The 20,484-nt window shown below is 39.9% G+C and overlaps 1 protein-coding gene across 3 annotated transcripts in view; it reads left to right on the plus strand.

Annotated features, from left to right (window-relative positions):
- The window catches only part of kat-60L1 (katanin p60-like 1), a 60,176-nt gene extending 39,972 nt beyond the window's left edge, over window positions 1–20,204 (plus strand). For 2 of the 3 annotated variants that reach the window (XM_067756876.1, XM_067756699.1), the window contains exons 2-4: window positions 16,395–16,639; window positions 16,689–17,822; window positions 19,558–20,204. In XM_067756876.1, the coding sequence (XP_067612977.1) occupies window positions 16,438–16,639; window positions 16,689–17,822; window positions 19,558–19,883 (1,662 nt within the window). In that variant the 5' untranslated portion in view covers window positions 16,395–16,437 and the 3' untranslated portion in view covers window positions 19,884–20,204. The remainder of the gene's footprint in view (window positions 1–16,394; window positions 16,640–16,688; window positions 17,823–19,557) is intronic. The other variant, XM_067756792.1, reaches the window with a different exon arrangement.
- Window positions 20,205–20,484: the final 280 nt, after the last annotated feature.

Here is a 20,484-nt window from a genome sequence, read left to right on the forward strand (position 1 = left end):
GCGTACCGAAAATTTCAAATTAAGGGAAGGAGTAGGGTCTGCCAGATCATTGTACTACAGGCGGAAATGGTAGCCGTAACTAAACCAGCATATATTCGAGAGGAAACGTACTTTAGTTTCTGTCGTGCCAATATATAGAAGTTGCATATCATCAGTTAACCAGGAAAGACGTGGATCTCTTAAGTTATGTACAAGTCTCACGATAGTAAGACTCACAAAAATGCTAAAGACTAACGGTATACTTCCTTTTGGCGTCACGTGCTTTACAATTAGGCTTTGTTAGTAACAAGAGATGTAGCAAGTGCAGGATGCAGGAAGAAACGGTTGAGAACGCTTTGTTGTCGTACCCTGCCTTCCAGGTATTAGGGTGGCGTTGTTTTCAGATCTTAAAGCAACAATTAAGCTGTGTTCTAAAAAAATTCTAGTGAAAGGACGAAGAAACTTTAGAAGGAATATCGTGGTACCTAATTGGGGTTTTCCGTTTGGTCGTTTAAACCTTCTATTAACACTAAGAACACATTAAGTCTATGTGTGGTACCTCTATTGACTGGTCAGTTAAATCTCACCTGACGTAAATAGGGGACTTTTTTGTATGTAGGCTATAAATAAAGTAAATAGGGGAATTTGATTAGGCTTTGCGAATTTTCCAAGTAGGAGTATTCAACAAACTTTTTTAGCCTACCCTGCAAAAATCGCGATTACTCCATGCATGCCTGTATGGAGTACTCGCTATGGACCAACCGAGTACTCCAAAATTAACCACAATTCATACAAAAAATATAGTCCAATTAACATTGCGATGTCCTAGGACTGGACCATATACTCCAGCTTCGCATTACATCAGAGTAATCCATGGAGTACCTACAGTCCAATAAACATCGTGTAGTGATTACAATCGTTAAAAACGAGCAATGATCGGCTTACAATGTGTTCGTGTAGAAACATGAGTTGGTCCATTGCTGCATTACAGTGGAGTATAATGGTAAGTACTCCAGTGGACCACATGATCCAACGATTTTTGCAGGGTAATCTAACCTTTATACCAGCATTGCATACTAATATATGAACTAGCTAAGTCCGCAGAAGTTTTGCAGACCGAAAATTTGTTTGCCCCTACTTTTAAAAAGTGTTTCTTCCTCCCCTCTTAACAATTCTTCTTTATCTTTCATTTCTTCTCACGTACCTGGCATTGCCTAATATCGTTATTTCCTTGTCCATTTTACTGTAATTGTCCTTCTCTATACCGCTTATACACTGGCACCCTACGTCCGCTTTCACGCCCATTTCTAATCTCGGTCCCACTTTTGAGTCCAGTTCCACTCTCAGTCCCAATCCCAATCCCACTCACTTCTACTCCCATCCCATTGCTATTTCATTCCGTCGACCTCTTTTACTTCAACTTCCAATTGAATCGCTACACCAAACATTGAGTACGTGTTTAAAGTAATTGTAGAGATATAGCGAGTGTTCCTGGTTGAAGGCGTGGCACACACATTCGTTGTTCAATATACCTGGTAAATTTATATTTTAGCATAACAGCGATAAAACCTTATCAAATTGGGTACTTCGAATCTTCGTAGCCATGTACAAATGTTGGTAGATGTATTAAAGAACAAGTAAGGAAGGTTAAGTTCGGGTGTAACCGAACATTACATACTCAGTTGAGAGCTATGGTGACAACATAAGGGAAAATAACCATGTAGGAAAATGAACCGAGGGAAACCCTGGAATGTGTATCTAATGAAAGGCATTAAAGAGTATTTTATGAGGGAGTGGGCCATAGTTCTATAGGTGGACGCCATTTAGGGATATAGCCATAAAGGTGGATCAGGGTTGACTCTAGAATGCGTTTGTACGATATGGGTATCAAATGAAAGGTGTTAATGAGTATTCTAAAAGGGAGTAATCCTTAATTCCATAGGTGGACACCGTTTCAAGATATCGCCACAAAGGTGGACCAGGGGTGACCCTAGAATTTGTTTGTACAATATGGGCATCAAACGAATGGTGTTAATGAGTATTTTAAAAGGGAGTGGGCCTTAGTTCTATAGGTGGATGCCGTTTCGAAATATCGCCATAAAGGTGGACCAGGGGTGACTCTAGAATGCGTTTGTATGATATGGGTATCAAATGAAAGGTGTTAATGAGTATTTTAAAAGGGAGTAATCCTTAGTTCCATAGGTGGACGCCGTTTCGAGATAGCACCATAAAGGTGGACCAGGGGTGACCCCAGAATTTGTTTGTACAATATGGGTATCAAAAGAAAGGTGTTAATGAGTATTTTAAAAGAGAGTAATCCTTAGTTCCATAGGTGGACGCCGTTTCGAGATATCGCCATAAAGGTGGACCAGGGGTGACCCTAGAATTTGTTTGTACAATATGGGCATCAAACGAAAGGTGTTAATGCGTATTTTAAAAGGGAGTGGGCCTTAGTTCTATAGGTGGACGCCGTTTCGAAATATCGCCATAAAGGTGGACCAGGGGTGACTCTAGAATATGTTTGTACGATATGGGTATCAAATTAAAGGTATTAATGAGGGTTTTAAAAGAGTGGTGTTAGTTCCATAGGTGGTCGCATTTTCGAGATATCGCCATAAAGGTGGACCAGGGGTGACCCTAGAATTTGTTTGTACAATATGGGTATCAAAAGAAAGGTATTAATGAGTATTTTAAAAGGGAGTAATCCTTAGTTCATAGGTGGACGCCGTTTCGAGATATCGCCATAAAGGTGGACCAGGGGTGACCCTAGAATTTGTTTGTATAATATGGGTATCAAAAGAAAGGTGTTAATGAGTATTTTAAAAGGGAGTAATCCTTAGTTCCATAGGTGGACGCCGTTTCGAGATAGCACCATAAAGGTGGACCAGGGGTGACTCTAGAATATGTTTGTACGATATGGGTATCAAATTAAAGCTATTAATGAGGGTTTTAAAAGAGAGTGGTGTTAGTTCCATAGGTGGACGCCGTTTCGAGATATCGCCATAAAGGTGGACCAGGGGTGACCCTAGAATTTGTTTGCACGATATGGGTATCAAATTAAAGGGGTTAATGAGCATTTTAAAAGGGAGTGGGGCTTAGTTCTATAGGTGGACTTTCGAGATATCGCCATAAAGGTGGACCAGGGGTGACTCTAGAATGAGTTTGTACGATATGGGTATCAAATTAAAGGTATTAATGAGAGTTTTAAAAGGGAGTGGTCTGAAGGCGTTTTCCAGATATCAACCAAAATGTGGATCAGGGTGACCCAGAACATCATCTGTTGGATACCGCTAATTTATTTATATATGTAATACCTGCCAAGATTTTAAAGGTTTTTTATTTCGCCCTGCAGAACTTTTTCATTTTCTTCTACTTAATATGGTAGGTGTCACAACCATTTTATAAAGTTTTTTCTAAAGTTATATTTCGCGTCAATAAAACAATCCAATTACCTTACCATGTTTCATCCCTTTTTTCGTATTTGGTATAGAATTATGGCATTTTTTCATTTTTCGTAATTTCGATATGGAAAAAGTGGGCGTGGTCATAGTCGGATTTCGTTCATTTTTCATACCAAGATAAAGTGAGTTCAAGTAAACACGTGAACTAAGTTCATTAAAGATATGTCCATTTTTGCTCAAGTTATCGTGTTAACGGCCATGCGGAAGGACAGACTGACGACTGTGTATAAAAACTGGGCGTGGCATCAACGATTTCGCCCTTTTTCATAGAAATAAGTTATCGTCCCAGAATCTAAGACCCTACCAAATTTCAAAAGGATTGGTTAAATTTTGTTCGACTTATGGCGTTAAAAGTATCTTAGACAAATTAAATGAAAAAGGGCGGAGCCACGCCCATTTTGAAATTTTCTTTTATTTTTGTATTTTGTTGCACCATATTTTTGCTGGAGTTGAATGTTGACATAATTTACTTATATACTGTAAAGATATTAAATTTTTTGTTAAAATTTTACTTTAAAAAAATTTTTTTTTTTTAAAGTGGGCGTGGTCCTTCTCCGAATTTGCTAATTTTTATTAAGCGTATATATAGTAATAGGAGTAACGTTCGTGCCAAATTTCATCATGATATCTTCAACGACTGCCAAATTACAGCTTGCAAAAATTTTAAATTACCTTCTTTTAAAAGTGGGCGGTGCCACGCCCATTGTCCAAAATTTTACTAATTTTCTATTCCGCGTCATAAGTTCAACTCATCTACCAAGTTTCGTCGCTTTAGCTGTCTTTTGTAATGAATTATCGCACTTTTTCAGTTTTTCGAAATTTTCGATATCGAAAAAGTGGGCGTGGTTATAGTCCGATATCGTTCATTTTAAATAGCGATCTGAGATGAGTGCTCAGGAACCTACATACCAAATTTCATCAAGATACCTCAAAATTTACTCAAGTTATCGTGTTAACGGACGGACGGACGGACGGACATGGCTCAATCAAATTTTTTTTCGATCCTGATTATTTTGATATATGGAATTCTATATCTATCTCGATTCCTTTATATATGTACAACCAACCGTTATCCAATCAAACTTAATATACTCTGTGAGCTCTGCTCAACTGAGTATAAAAATACTTAAGTAAAATGCTGGTCGAAAATAAAATCCAAACGTTGATTGCTACTCTTTATGGGAGGCGCAAAAAAAACGGAAATATATTTACCAGCAATGCCTTTTCAAAGGGGTCTAAGCAATTTCTTTCAATTGTCGTCTTGGCGTCTCTACTGACCCGCTACTTGACATGTTCGTGTCAAGCTTGTGATCAATATACAATTTTATATAGATACATTTTTGTATACATATGTACATATGTATGCCCACTACAATGCAGGAAGTATGGAGTATGAAACAATAAAGTATGAAAAGGCTCAGAGCTCAATAACCTAACAAATCGTAAGAGAGTTTAATGAACTCAACGCAAATTCATACCTGTAAATATTTTTAGAAACGTACGTATTTGTAATCGATTGTTTTCAAGTTTTACTTATATGCATATGTATGCAGATAAGCATATGAAATTACATACAACAAGTAAGGAAGGCTAGGTTCGGGTGTAACCGAACATTACATACTCAGCTGAGAGCTATGGAGACAAAATAAGGGAAAATCACCATGTAGGAAAATGAACCTAGGGTAACCCTGGAATATGTTTGTATGACATGTGTATCAAATGGAAGGTATTAAAGAGTATTTGAAGAGGGAGTAGGCCATAGTTCTATGGTTGGACGCCATTTAGGGATATCGCCATAAAAGGTGGACCAGGGCTGACTCTAGATTTTGTTTGTACGATATGGGTATCAAATGAAAGGTGTTAATGAGTATTTTAAAAGAGCGTGGGCCTTAGTTCTATAGGTGGACGCCTTTTCGAGATATCGCCATAAAGGTGGACCAGGGGTGACTCTAGAATTTGTTTGTACGATATGGGTATCAAATGAGAGGTGTTCATGAGTATTTTAAAAGGGAGTGGTGGTAGTTTTATATGTGAAGGCGTTTTCGAGATATTGACCATAATGTGGACCAGGGTGACCCAGAACATCATCTGTCGGGTGCCGCTAATTTATTTATATATGTTATACCACGAACAGTTTTCCTGCCAAGATTCCAAGGCCTTTTGATTTCCCCCTGCAGAACTTTTTCATTTTCTTCTACTTAATATGGTAGGTGTCACATCTATTTTACAAAGTTTTTTCTAAAGTTATATTTTGCGTCAATAAACCAATCCAATTACCATGTTTCAACCAATTTTTCCGTATTTGGTATAGAATTATGGCATTTTTTTCATTTTTCGTAACTTTCGATATTGAAAAAGTGGGCGTGGTCATAGTCGAATTTCGGCCATTTTTTACACCAATACAAAGTGAGTTCAGATAAGTACGTGAACTGAGTTTAGTTAAGATATATCGTTTTTGCGCAAGTTATCGTGTTAACGGCCGAGTGGAAGGACAGACGGTCGACTGTGTATAAAAACTGGGCGTGGCGTCAACCGATTTCGCCCTTTTTCACAGAAAACAGTTATCGTACTACCCCTACCAAATTTCTCAAGGATTGGTAAATTTTTGTTCGACTTATGGCATTAAAGGTATCCTAGACAAAATAAATGAAAAAGGGCGGAGCCATGCCCATTTTGAAATTTTCTTTTACTTTTGTATTTTATTGCACCATATCATTACTGGAGTCGAATGTTGACATAATTTACTTATATACTGTGAAGATATTAAATTTTTTGTTAAAATTTGACTTTAAAAAAATTTTTTTTGTAAGTGGCCGTGGTCGTTCTCCGATTTTGCTAATTTTTATTAGGCGTACATATAGTAATAGGAGTAACGTTCCTGCAAAATTTCATCATGATATATTCAACGACTGCCAAATTACAGCTTGCAAAAATTTTAAATTACCTTCTTTTAAAAGTGGGCGGTGCCACGCCCATTGTACACAATTTTACTAATTTTCTATTCTGCGTCATAAGTTCAGCTCACCTACCAAGTTTCATCGCTTTATCCGTCTTTGGTAATGAATTATCGCACTTTTTCCGTTTTTCGAAATTTTCGATATGGAAAAAGTGGGCGTGGTTATAGTCCGATATCTTTCATTTTAAATAGCGATATGAGATGAGTGCCCAGGAACCTACACACCAAATTTCAACAAGATACCTCAAAATTTACTTAAGCTATCGTGTTAACGGACAGACGGACGGACGGACGTGGCTCAATCAAATTTTTTTCGATACTGATGATTTTGATATATGGAAGTCTATATCTATCTCGATTCCTTTATACCTGTACAACCAACCGTTATCCAATCAAAGTTAATATACTCTGTGAGCTCTGCTCAACTGAGTATAAAAATACATAAACATGTAATGCATAAGGTTTAGAATACAATAAAACGCGGTAACACCCTGGCTGGCTGATGCTCACACATTCTATCAGAAAAACTGGCCAATATCGGAAGGTTTTCAAAGCAGAGCATATTCCTGCTGGAATTATAATGGCGACCTGATTACAGACGTACAGGGTGTGCTAAGTTGTGTGGGGTGCACTTCTGCTCATCGCCTGATAGCCAAGGAGAAGACGAACACGATCGTTGGTGACGGAATATACCCTCCGCAACCCGACTGTGGCGAAGTGAGAGTAGCAATGTTCCGTCCAAAGAATAACAAGGCATCTGTTATCGCCGTATTACCTACCGAGTTGTTCAAACACGGCGGCGAAGAGCTGGTAAAAAGTGTGCGTCAACGCCTTTGCAAAATATTCTCAGTCCAGCGCATGCCTCTGAATTGGAACGGTTAAAAGTACTGTCTAATAAATAACGCGTATAAGGTTCTAAACTGGCGTATTATGCGAAAAACTGAATCGCAAAGTTAGCGAACTGATTAGACCTTAACAGCGCTATTTCACGATACGCCAAATCCTTGAGAAGACTAACGATAAGAGAATCAACACGCACCATTTTCTTGTGAACTTCAAAGCAAAGTTGGACTGCGCGTAGAGGAGTTGCTTGTATGTTGCTGTGTCTGAATTTGAGTTTTCTGCAAAACGAATAAAACTTTATCAAATCACGTTGAGCAATACCATTATCTTCTTAAGGATCGGGAAGGACTTCTCCGAACCTTCGAAATCAAACGAGGTTTCAGAAAAGGTGACTCCTTACCGCGCGTCTTCTTTAACATGAAGCTAGAGAATATAATTCCGGCATCAGATCTAAACCACGATAGTACAGCAGTGGCAGTCACATCACTGTTGACGGATATAAATTCGAAAATGTGACTGTATTTATCGTATATCTGGGAACGAGAATTAACTGCTTAAATAATGTCACCTTAGAAATCAAACGGAGAATAACTCTTGCCAACAGGTGCTACTTTGAACTGAATAGGCAATTGAAAAGTCCTCTCTAGATGAGCAAAAATCACACTCGACAAGTCGCTCATCATGCCTTTTATTATGTTGGTTGGTATATAGACACTACCCTAAGGTTTTTGGAAGTGTTATCGATGTTTATGGTCCTTTGTCGGATATAGATTCAGTACGTCCCGATAACAAGCACCATTAAGGTACAAGCCTCGCCAGCTCGGGAACAACTTAAAACTACCACGTTGAACGTTCTGGGCCATCCCTCGCCCCCACTCGAGGCTCTGGCGACCCTATGAGCTTGAGATCGCTAGAGTCTCCCCTTTTAAGGAAATCGCGGCTAGGTGAGGTTGACGATTGCGTTAGAGAAGCTATAAATTTCGCTGACAGCCCCTTGAAAGGGTTGCGCTACACAACCCCTTTAACCCCCCATAAAAACTGTTTCTAATCATACCTGTTCTGATATATGGCTCGAAATCTTTGACGGTATCGAGAAAAATAAGATGGCCTTTAAAGTGTTCTAGAGCTAAGTTCTCCGGAAAATTCATGGTCCTGTTCATGATGCCGACGGCATGTATCGAAGGAGGTATAGTGATGAGCTGTTTAAGTTTTGCCCTAATATAAGCATTGTCAAACTAAAAGAAGCCCCAAAGGCCTCGTTGGCCATGTTATGAGAGTGAAAAAGCGAATTGACTCAGAAGAAAGTTTTCCGGATTTGAAATCAAAGGAAGGCGGATGCCTCCGCTGAGTTGTGAGAGACAAGCGAGGGAAGACTTGATCTCCTTGCTGTTCTCAAATGGTGTCAGCTATCGCGATACAGGCATAGCTAGGATGACCGTTAGCAAGTGCAATGATACTCAATACCTTGGGGCAGCTTGGGAGCGGATCGTACGTCCATAGTAGTATAGACAGACTAACCGATCTCGTGCATTTGTTTCGACGGAGATCACCGAGTTGGAGCGTAAGCGCAAAAGTGCGGAAATTACAGATCACGTGCACACTAAATATTTTAAACGAATGTACTGTTCTGAGCCAGCAAAAATCAGATCAGGCGGAATGAGTAGACGTGATCAAAGCAGCAGATGTACTAGAGGAAACAGTATAAATGAAGGGTCAATGTGCATTGATTACCTGTCATCTGGATAAAGATGGTAATGAAAAGACAGACAAATTGGAGAGGTAAAATGAGGCTACAGGCATGTTCATAAAAGCAAGGCACTGGTAACCACCTGACTGCAAAGTGTTGAAGATCATGTCCACGTCATACGGCATTGGACTAATAAAGGTTCCCTAATCATCGCGAAAAGAAAGTTCATAGTCAGGCTTAGCTTAAAACTCCAGCTATTGGAAGCCACATCTCAAAGCCGCAAGTAGAGTAGGTGTTAGAGAGCTTCTAGTTTACGTCAGAGACGATGTTATTACCAAGAGTAAAAAGCAATAGAAACAACAAAACTCACACAATTTTGCCAAGACGCGCAACTGTGTATATTAATTTACATTTGACCAGGATTTAGATTTATTACATATTTTCATTATTATCATTAGTTGGCCGCACCATGTCTAGTGTCTAGACTCTAGACCGCGATGACATGCAAATGGCCAAACCTTCACACAGGACTAGTGAAACGATTGCCAGGAGATTTAAAAATGTGAGTGTTAGTTAAAATTATCGTGTCTGTGTTGTTGTTATATCAACATATGTAGTACTATGACAAATATGTTCCAACGCATTAGTGATAGATATTACAAAGAACCAGGTTGGGCGCAATAAGACACTTAAACTTAAATTATTATTATTATTATTATTACTTATTATTACTTTTAGGACGGACGCTGAACTTTAGCCAATTATTCTCAGATAAAGTTTCTTGTTTTCTTGTTAATATTTGCTTTGCATTTGCTTCCTGAGAGTCGCAGTAGCAGTAAAAATACGCTCTGTTACTGCTCCGGCTCTGAACATAAACAGAGCATTGAGCAGAGCCGTACCATAAACAAGTGCACAGAGCATTTCTTATGCTATTCCCCAGGCCAATTTGTACGTAAAATTTAAAGTAGCGCGAGAAGCCTTAAATTGCGCTGGAAACCCCTTGCTTACCCTACATTTGTGCGTGTATTAAAGTTTGCGTGCTGGTATGTTTGTTTAAAGCTGTTAAAAAAAAACTGCACAAAAACCTCCTTACAGTGATGCCATCCAATCGAGACAGAAAATCCCAGGAAATTTTTAAAATTTTCCTATTTCTTCCCTTATTTAAGCGAGCAAATCCCTAATTTTTTCCCACCAAGAAAAATTTTCCTTAAATATAATATTTGCCTTTCATATATATGTATGTGTACATTAGACTGGGTCGAAAAAAAAAGTTGCTAATGTCCGCCCCTAAATTTAAAGATTATCTTGAGAGGGTTTCGGAAGAAATTTATTTTATTTTTTTGATCCTTCGAAATACAGCCGAAAAGGTTTTTTCGTTGTATCTTGGTTATTTGACGTCCGCTTTTTAAAATTGATATGTCATTATTTTGTCCTTGGGAAGCTTCACATTTCCGTTTAATGTCTTTTTAAGCTTCAATATTTATTGCAACTGTTATTTTACCTGATTCTTATTATACTTAGACCTGAAACTCATGATATTTTTGGAGTAAAAATTGCAGGGTTTGCATTGAAAAGCTAATAAAGATATGCCAAATATCATGAATAGGGGAAGCCAAAGTAAATAAGTGAGTCAAACATGTTGTTTCATATTTATAATAATAACACTATGCGACAAAATCAACTTTTTTTCTGGGTATTGGACAAAACCCACTTTTTGTAGAGATTGTGGCTTAAGTAAACAAAGTACTATTTCCGTTTTTTGAAGTTAGCATCCAAAAAATAGATATCGGCTTTCGAAGTTCGAAATTCTACATTTTGAAATTTTATTTTTTGATTTTGTCGCATAGTGTTATTATTATAAATACGAAACAACAGGTTTGACTCACTTATTTACTTTGGCTTCCCCTATTCATGATATTTGGCATATCTTTATTAACTTTTCAATGCAAACCCTGCAATTTTTCCTCCAAAAATATCATGAGTTTCAGGTCTAAGTATAATAAGAATCAGGTAAAATAACCGTAGCAATAAATATTGAAAGTGCTATAACTTCTTCATTTATTATTTTAGTAATATGGTTTAAAACCAACATTTTCTTGAATTTTTAAGTACTTTCGTTTGGTAAGGAAAAAACATAAATTAGGGGGGGGGGGGGGGGGGGTAAAATTTTGTTAGCTGACCTAATCATGTGAAAACGACTTCATAGCTTACAGGGACATTAAACGAAAATGTGAAGCTTCTCAAGGCCAAAATAATGACATATCAGTTTTAAAAAGCGGACGTCAAATAACCAAGTTACAACGAAAAAACCTTTTCGGCTGTATTTCGAAGGATCAAAAAGAAATAAAATAAATTTTTTCCGAAACCCTCTCAACATAATCTTTAAATTTAGGGGCGGACATTAGCAACTTTTCTTTTGTATGGGGACCAACCCAAAGCTCGCTAATAGCCCGAATTATCCATCTTTACAACCAAAACTTTGTTTAGAGCTTTGAATTCGAAATAAGAGCGAAAAATGGACCCTTACATAAAAACAGCAATTAGAAATAATATATATGATGATGTATTGCACATACGCGCCGCTACCCGTTGTTGTTCTTGTTGTAGCGGTGCTTCACCCCATCCAATAGGTGCGACCACTCAATAATTGTCATCAATGTCCTCTAACAGGAGATATGGGTGTTAGAGGCGTTGGTTCCGCATTGCAATTGAAAAGGTGGTTGGTGTCATGTGGGAACACATTACAGGCGGCGATACTTTGAGTATGCTGGGGTTGATTCTGGATAAGGTAAAAGTTAAACCTCTTGCAGTATTCAGAACGAAGTTGAGCTAGAGTGATGTGCGTCTCCCTGGGGAGGTTGCTTTCCTCAACTGCGAGTTCAGGGCATTTGTCTTTAAGAACGAGGTTATGTATGCTTCTGATGGCCTTATCATGCTCTTTTTTCAAAAGGGCTGAGTTGAAATGGCCGCTCCATGAGGATCTCAAATAGACTGAATGTGTGTGTGTCCGTAGCGTTACCAGAGCGTAGTGTTTGCGGAGATTACTTCTTAAGCTGCTTCGAGACCCGGGCTATTCAATCAAGTGGTACACATAAGTTTCGCCCTTATTATTACACAGATTTTGCTCATTTAAAAAGTATTCATTTCGTAAATTGCCCCTTTTTTCTGTTAGCCTGCGGCAATCTCTTTAACACTTTTAGTTCATTTTTTGTTAAGAAAAAAAAATACTAATGAGAGAAAATCCCACCTTGTGGCATTACTGGAATCCATATATGTGTTATACCGCGAATTCGTACATACTGTATCCAAATTCGAAAACTACACTTGACCTACACCTTCATACATATATGTACATAAGGGTGAATATATTATACACAAAACATATATGAAATTGACCATTAGATAATATTTAAATACATTTTGTTTGTTTATTTTTTATTGTCATAATAAACACTAATTTGATTGGAGAGTTCATTGCCTTTCATGTAATAAAGTACTCACAACGGGCTGTGCAGTACAGTGGGATGATCCCAGACCAGATAATTGGAATATTTACAATTTTTTGTTAGCTGACATTTATTAAAAATATGCAATTTTTTAGTAGACAACAAAAAGTTACTCATACGCCCCGACAAACTGCTGCCTACTAAAAGCCATACTCGCCAATGTGTAGGGCTGTGGAATATAAGGGCACCACTTTTATGATAAACTAGAAAAGACATATGATCGTTACTAGCCCGGACAACAAAGCTATTGTAACAAATTCTGGGGATATTCCGCTTATTTGAAACTTTCTGCAAAGGTTCGAATCGCTAAAACTTTTGAATAAATCACTCCAATATTCTGTGTTGCAAAATGGTCTTTATTTGACTACTTTGGGACTAGTAGAATTATACTTCGCAACTGATAGCGTGTTTAAATCAAATTGGTTACTGATTACTCAGCTTGCGCTGCTTTTATACCCTCCGTTGCTTCATTCGCATATTTCTACTAAAGTATATACGTTTCGCCTTCTAGAACTGCTGTATCTCCTGCTTGGTAATGGAGCTACATATATGCGTGTGTATGCATGGATAACAACTTCGGCTGATGACTACATCTGTGTGTGTCTCAAAACTTGTATCATTCTACATCAACTTTATACTAATCCAGATATGTGCCTTTCATACGCTAGCAACATGTATCTTGAAGATGGACACTGAAAACTGCACTTTCATTAAATGACTCATGTTTTCGTTTTTTTTTTTTTTGTAATAAATTTCTCCCTGATGAAGGTGCAAAGATACGCCTAGACGTGTAGAAGAGAGGTTAGGTTAGGGTGAACTGGCCGGTCCATGAGGACCTCACATAGACTGATTGAGTCCGTAGTGTTACCAGAAGTTTGTTTTAACGACCAAACTGAAAAACCCTATCAAAAACCAGAATCTATATTATAAAATACCTCTGTCCTCTTGGCAAATACTAGAAGCTTCCTAGGACTTAAGCGACTTGCTGCTTCTAGATCTGACAGCTGTATAACTCCTAATATCTGGAGCCTTAGCCAGGCAAGTGCTCGATCGTTTCCTCCTCCAACCCGCACTTCCTACATCTGCTATCATTGACCAAGCCAAATTTAAAGGCATGTGACGCCAGAAGGCAGTGTCCAGTCAGAATAACCGTCATGAGTCTACAGTCCTCTCTTTTTAATGATAGAAGCAACTTTGTTAGTCTAAGGTTGTAAGACCTACACATAATCTTCGACACTTTACAGCCCCGCGCTTGAACCCCCGCCTTCCCCCCTTAGTCGATCATATGCACCTCTCGCCTTCGTTTAATCTCGTCCAATCTAATTGGGACGTCTACGGAGCAAGCTTCAAGGCATGCGCCCTTTTTGGCTAGTTCAGCCGCTTCTTGATTCTCATCTATTCCGATATGCCCTGGGACCCAATATAGATGTATGCTTCTCCTTGTCCCGATTCTCTCCAAAGACTGCTTTCACTCTAACATGCATTTAGATGCTGTGCTATGCGAGATTATTGCCTTAATTGCTGCTTGGCTGTCAATATAAAAGTTAAAACGGTTGCAGCTTAAGCTATTCACTTCCAGGGTTTCTACTGCTTTTGTTACGGCTAATATTTCCGCTTGGAAAACGCTACAGTAATCCGGCAGCCAGTAGGATCTGCTTATTTCCGGATCAGCACAGTATACCGCAGACCCTACTCCTTCCACTAATTTGGAACGATCTGTGTACACATGTATCGCCTCATCCGCCATTTGCGCACCCTTGCGCCAACCGTCCACCTCTATTGTGGCCTTAAGATCTCCCTCGAAGCGCAGAAAAGGAATCAGGTAGTCTTCTCGTCTTGTGATTAATGACGCTATACTACTATGGCCATATGGTCGGCGATCAAGCTGCCCCGAGGCACCGAGCCTGGTTGCAGTTGTTAATGTTATGTTCTTTGCTACCAGGTCCACAGGTGGAATGTGCAGAATGGCATACAGTGCAGCCATCGGGGTTGTTTTCAGGGCTCCCGTAATGCTAAGCATCGATAGTCTGCATACCCCCTCTAATTTTTTTAGGTATGTTGTTTTTTGTGTGGCTCTCCACCAAACAAGAACTCCATAGTATAGAATAGGGCTTACAATCGCTGTAAAAACCCAAAGAGAAAGACAGGGCGATAAGCCCCACGTACACCCCAGCATTCTTTTACATGCATAAAGTGCCGTTGAGGCCTTCTTCACCCTCTCCTCCACGTTGAGCTTCCATGACAGCTTTCTGTCTAGGATGATTCCTGGATATTTTGTGCAAGGTTTCTCCTGTTAGGTCACCCCTCCTAACTTAGGCCTGGTCCAATTTGTACCTCTTTTTAAACAAGACCATATCCGTCTTCTCCGCATTGACTTTCACCCCGACATTAGATGCCCAGGTATGAATATCCTGAAGCGCCCGATCCATCAAAGGGCTAATCGTTGGAAGGCACTTTCCACTTATGACAATTGCAACGCCATCTGCGTAAGCCGTAAGTTTTACGGGTCCCTCATCGAATCGCCTGAGCAGTTGGTTGATGACCAGCGTCCACAGCAGAGGTGATAGGACCCCTCCCTGCGACGTGCCCCTGTCCACTGATTTCGTGGCCTCGTGCAATCCCCATTGTGATGTAATCTTCCTGCAATTTAACATGCAGCCGATCCATCTGGTTATGGCTGGATGTACGTTAATGTAATTAAGACCATCCATAATCGCCCATTTAGAAACATTATTGAAAGCCCCGGCAATGTCCAAGAAGACTCCTAGAGCATATTTCTCTTTTCTTATTACCACCCTATGCAATGCGGTGTCTACCGACTTGCCTTTGGTGTACGCATCTGTGTTGTGGAGAGCAGCTTTTCATCCACGTTGGACTTTATGTACACATCTATCAGCCTCTCAAAGGTTTTGAGCAGAAATGATGTTAAGCTAATGGGTATATAGTCTTTGGGATACAAGTGACCGATCTTCCTCGCCTTTGGTAGGAAAGCTACACGAGCAGTTATCCAAAAGTGCGGTTCATGATTCAGCCTTATGCACCCATCGAATATTATTTTAAGCCATTCCACGAACGCCATACTTGAAACTGTAGCATGGCCGGGAATATACCATCTGGGCCCTGCGATTTAAACTTAGACGTCTTCACTGCCCATTCGAACTTGGTATCGGTCACCAAGCCCGGTGCTACCCGTTCCGTGATCGAAGTGTGAGCGATGACTGCTGGCTCCTCTAAACCGTCTCCCGATGGGAAATGTGTGTCGAAAAGCACCTCAAGGGATTCCTCACTATTAGCTGACCATTCCCCGTTCTCTTTCTTGATTTGTCCATGGACTATGTTTCCCCTTGCTAGGACTTTTTTCAACCGTGCTGTTTCGCTGGAGCACTCTATATGTCCGTACAGAAACTTTTCCATGAGATTTCCTACGCCCTGGAAATTTGCAGCTTACAGATTCTCAGTACATCCCTGTACTCGTCCCGACACGCTTCGCTTTCCGCGGTCTTTGCGAACTTTTCTTTTATCTGTCTTCTTAGAAGACTCAGCTCATTGCTCCACCATGGCGGCTTTGCTTTTACTATGAATCTTCTTAGAGGGCAAGCTTTGTTAAACGCAGTCATAAGCGTCCTTGTTAGGAATTCATTCGACTCCTCCAGTTCCTCCACATTGGCAACCTTTTTGGGTTGTCCCAGTTTTGTTTCTACCTGTTTCTGAAATTTAGGCCAGTTCGTTGCCCTAGGGTTTCTAAAGGTTCCTCCCTTCTCTACCCTCTTGAGGGGGATGCTGAAGCTGATATACGCGTGGTCGGAGAAGGATGGTCTATCAAGAACCATCCCATCATACCTAGATATATCACGCTCGGAGCTCGGAGAAGAGAAAAATAAACGAATTTTTCATTTAAAATAATTGTCCCAATAGTTTCACAACTATTAGTAATTAAGTTTATTTTCTTTGAATTTTAACAGCACTTCCACAGCGCCTCCAACAGGGCTTTCGCATGTAGCCCGTATGATGGATTCATTAATATTAGACCAGTATCCGCCATTCGCCTTCACAAAGATCACAACCACGCATAGACCATCACGTACTGGTAATAACAAAAAAACTGAAACCACACGTACAACAACTTTGAGCGGTTTATCCCCCGGCAACTCGGCCACTTTAGGAGCTGGTACAAGCGGACTTCGGAAAACTCGTATACCAACACAAGGTAACTACATAAATCACTAAAATCGCAGCGATAAAATGAATTAAATCAGATGAACATTATAACCTTCTTCCAGAAGTGCCCCCACAACCACGTCCTAATACGAACTTTCCTTCAACACCAGCCTCCTCAAATCCACTTTATCAGACTACAAACGGTGGTGGTGCTGGCATCGGTGCCAGTGGTAGCAATAGCGCACACATACAATTCCCCAATCACAATGATAACCGTTGGATCTCCTCGTTGCGTCGATCGCGCGATCCCGAGCTACAACCGACACTACCCTCAATCAACTTAAGTCATCACGGCAGCGCACATAACGTAGGTAGCAGTCTAGGTAATAGCAATGACAAGTCGCGCAATTCACGTAGCATCAAAACATCTGGCATGGCGCCGACGCGCAAAAGTCGCAGTGTCGAACGCATACGTGCACGTAAGCTCACTACACAAATAAAGCTCAAAGACAAACCGAAAAAAAATTCGATCGATGAAAACTCCAACTCGGATGATCAAGAAATTACATCACTGGAAGAAAATTCAATATCACAAAATACACCGAAGAGTTCACCAAAAACCAAAACAAAAGTATTTTCACCCATTGGCTATGAGGGACATTTGGTGGAGACGCTGGAAAAGGATATACTACAACGTAATCCTGGTGTTATGTGGAGTGATGTAGCAGGCCTTAATGAAGCTAAGGTCATTCTACAAGAGGCAGTCGTGTTGCCAATTATTATGCCAGATTTCTTTAAAGGCATACGCCGACCATGGCGTGGCGTGCTGATGGTTGGTGCACCGGGTACAGGAAAAACTATGCTTGCCAAAGCTGTAGCTACCGAATGTGGCACAACATTTTTCAATGTCTCCTCGGCTACATTGACTTCAAAGTATCGCGGCGAAAGTGAAAAATTGGTACGTCTCTTATTCGAAATGGCACGTTTCTACGCTCCGAGCACAATATTTTTCGATGAAATTGATGCTTTGTGTACGTCGCGTGGTAGTGACTCTGAACATGAAGCGAGTAGAAGATTTAAGGCAGAATTGCTTATACAAATGGATGGATTAAATGCGGCACTGCAGGATGACAAAATCATCATGGTTTTGGCGGCAACAAATCATCCATGGGACATCGATGAAGCATTTAGGCGTCGTTTTGAGAAAAGGATTTATATTTCACTTCCAAATGGTGAGTTAAATGTGTGTGAAAGGAGCCCAAAATTTTGCATTGTACCAACGCAAACCACAAAAGGGTTATGTCAAAGGGCTAGTGTCGTGAGGCTACTGTTCAAATTTCTCTTACGTTAATTCAAGGAAACTATATATTGCAACTGGGTGGGACCGTAAGACGTTACTGTTATAAGAGTTGGTTAAACAGAACAACTATCCCTGGCGGGTTAGGGGGCATAGAATATACTCGCGGCAGGTATGCCTGTCGTAAAAGGGGGCCAAATGATTCAAGAGGTTGTGTAGTGCAATCCTTTCAAGGGAATGTCAGCGTAATTTATAGCTTCCCCAACTCAACCTTACCTACCCGTGGCAAATCCTCTTTATTTAGCAGCCGAGGCTCTGGCGACCCCAGGTTCCTCTTGGAACTAGGCGGAGAAGACGGGATGGCCTAGAAGGTTCAATGTGGTCATATTAAACCATTCCCGAGATGGTCGAGCTTATACCCTAATAGTGCTTGTTACCGGAACGCTCCGAATCAATATTCAGTATAGGACCATCAACATCGATAATACTCCCCAAAGCCTTAGGGGAGTGTCTTTATCTCTACAACAACAAAAAACAGAACAACTGAAAAGATTAGTTGTGCCGTATGGATGAGATTGGGCAGATCTCGATATCAGCCTGGCCTAACTAGTATTTTCCTTATTTATAATGATTTAGGCTCATCCGCAGTTTATACGAGATCTAGGATTATTCGAGTTATTCAAGTCGGAAGATTATGGCCGGTCGTACCTCTCATCGCCAACACATTTCCTTCACAGACATAATGAATATCTCTGACTTATCCCATTAAGAGATCTGATTTCAAAACCTTTAGTATGGCCTGGCTTTCTAAGAAAACATGTAACTGTTTCATATCGTAAGTCAGAGATTTCCAATGGTTTACCGTTTCCGCCTAAAATACAATGCAATACAAGGGAATTCGGAAAGAGATCTGCTGTTCGATTTTCGGTGTAAATATATCCGCTTCCAACATATCATCAAGGTCAGAGTCATTGGTGAACATACTGTTGACACAATCCCACCTTCCCTAGACATTGTCCATAATTCCGGGCTATCTTTTTATCAGGGCGAGGATGGCAGAGGGCGCGATTTTTGCTCGTCCAGGGAGGATCTTACTTCACGATTACCCATTCAACTCAAGGTAGCGATGGTATTGTTGTCTGCATTAAATTGAGGAGGGTTTAGGGGAACTTTTGCTGCATAACAACACAAATGTCTCTGCCCATGCAATTTTTTCATGGTCCTCCAGCTACATGACTCGTAAGATTTGTTACAGCGCCATCACCCAAAGTAATGGAAAGAGAACGGCTCCTTGCAGACTGCTGTTATTAACCAGCGTATTTCCTTTAACTCTGTATAATCCCTTCCAATATTTGGGATTTCTTAATGGGGGGAGTACAGGTTTTCTCAAATAGGACTTATCAGTTTTCATGACAGACCTGACTAGCACCGAAACGAGTGGGACTTATTTTCGGCTAAGGGCTGTAACTTGAGCAGCCCTTCACAAAATCTTCTGAGCGTGTGTTTGCATAGTTGATTAGAATTGATAAGCGTTAATTTACTCCTCGGCCTTAACGTCTTATTTGGATTAAGCCGAGAGTCATTAGGTGCAAATCCTAAGCTTATTTTAACAACTTTCTTTTCTTCATTAATTATTTATACCAAACTAAAATTACTTTTCTTCTTTTCAGAGGAGACACGTTCAGCACTCCTCAAACTCTGCCTCAAAGATGTTCATCTATCACCTAATTTGGACACAAATCTCGTTGGCGACCAACTCAAAGGCTATTCTGGTTCGGATATTAGTAATGTTTGTCGTGATGCGGCTATGATGGCAATGCGTCGTTTAATTGCCGGCCGTACACCATCCGAAATTAAAGCGATTCGACGAGAGGATATTGATCAACCGATTACATTACAGGATTTTCAAGACGCTATGGAAAGGACGAAACAATCTGTAACATCAGATGACGTTTCCCGTTTTGAAAAGTGGATGGAAGTCTATGGATCGTGTTAAGCTAATGTTGGCAAATAAGCAATACTTATAATGACGGTCGTGGAAAGAAAACACAATGGAAGCGATAGAGATATCAAAATACATAAAAACAAATGTATAAAACTTCCATATATTATAGCTTGATTTTGTTTTATGGCACTGACTAGCTAATAAACAATTGCTCAAAAAGTATTTAAAAAGAATCAAAAACACTCTCTAGCATTTTCAAAATAAAGAGTAACATAAATAACCGTTAATAAAGAGATAGTCGATCAAATTAAATAATTTTATATAAAACATTTATATATATAATAGATTTAAACATGTATTTATTTATGTATAACCTAAAGAATAAACTCATCAAAAAAAGAAAAACAAACACGATTTTTAATAACGTAGATTTTATTGACGCTTGTAGGACGCTTGTAGGACGCTGCCTACAGGGCTACGTTAAATACGAACGCAACAAGAATGGTGTGGGAGCTCTACCGCGAGTTCACAAGGGAAGCGAAACACCTTTACAGGAAACAAGTAAGGAAAGCTAAGTTCGGGTGTAACCGAACATTACATACTCAGCTGAGAGCTTTGGAGACAAAATAAGGGAAAATCACCATGTAGGAAA

The sequence above is a fragment of the Eurosta solidaginis genome, chromosome 1 (assembly GCF_040869045.1).
Source record: "Eurosta solidaginis isolate ZX-2024a chromosome 1, ASM4086904v1, whole genome shotgun sequence".
Classification (NCBI taxonomy): domain Eukaryota; kingdom Metazoa; phylum Arthropoda; class Insecta; order Diptera; family Tephritidae; genus Eurosta; species Eurosta solidaginis.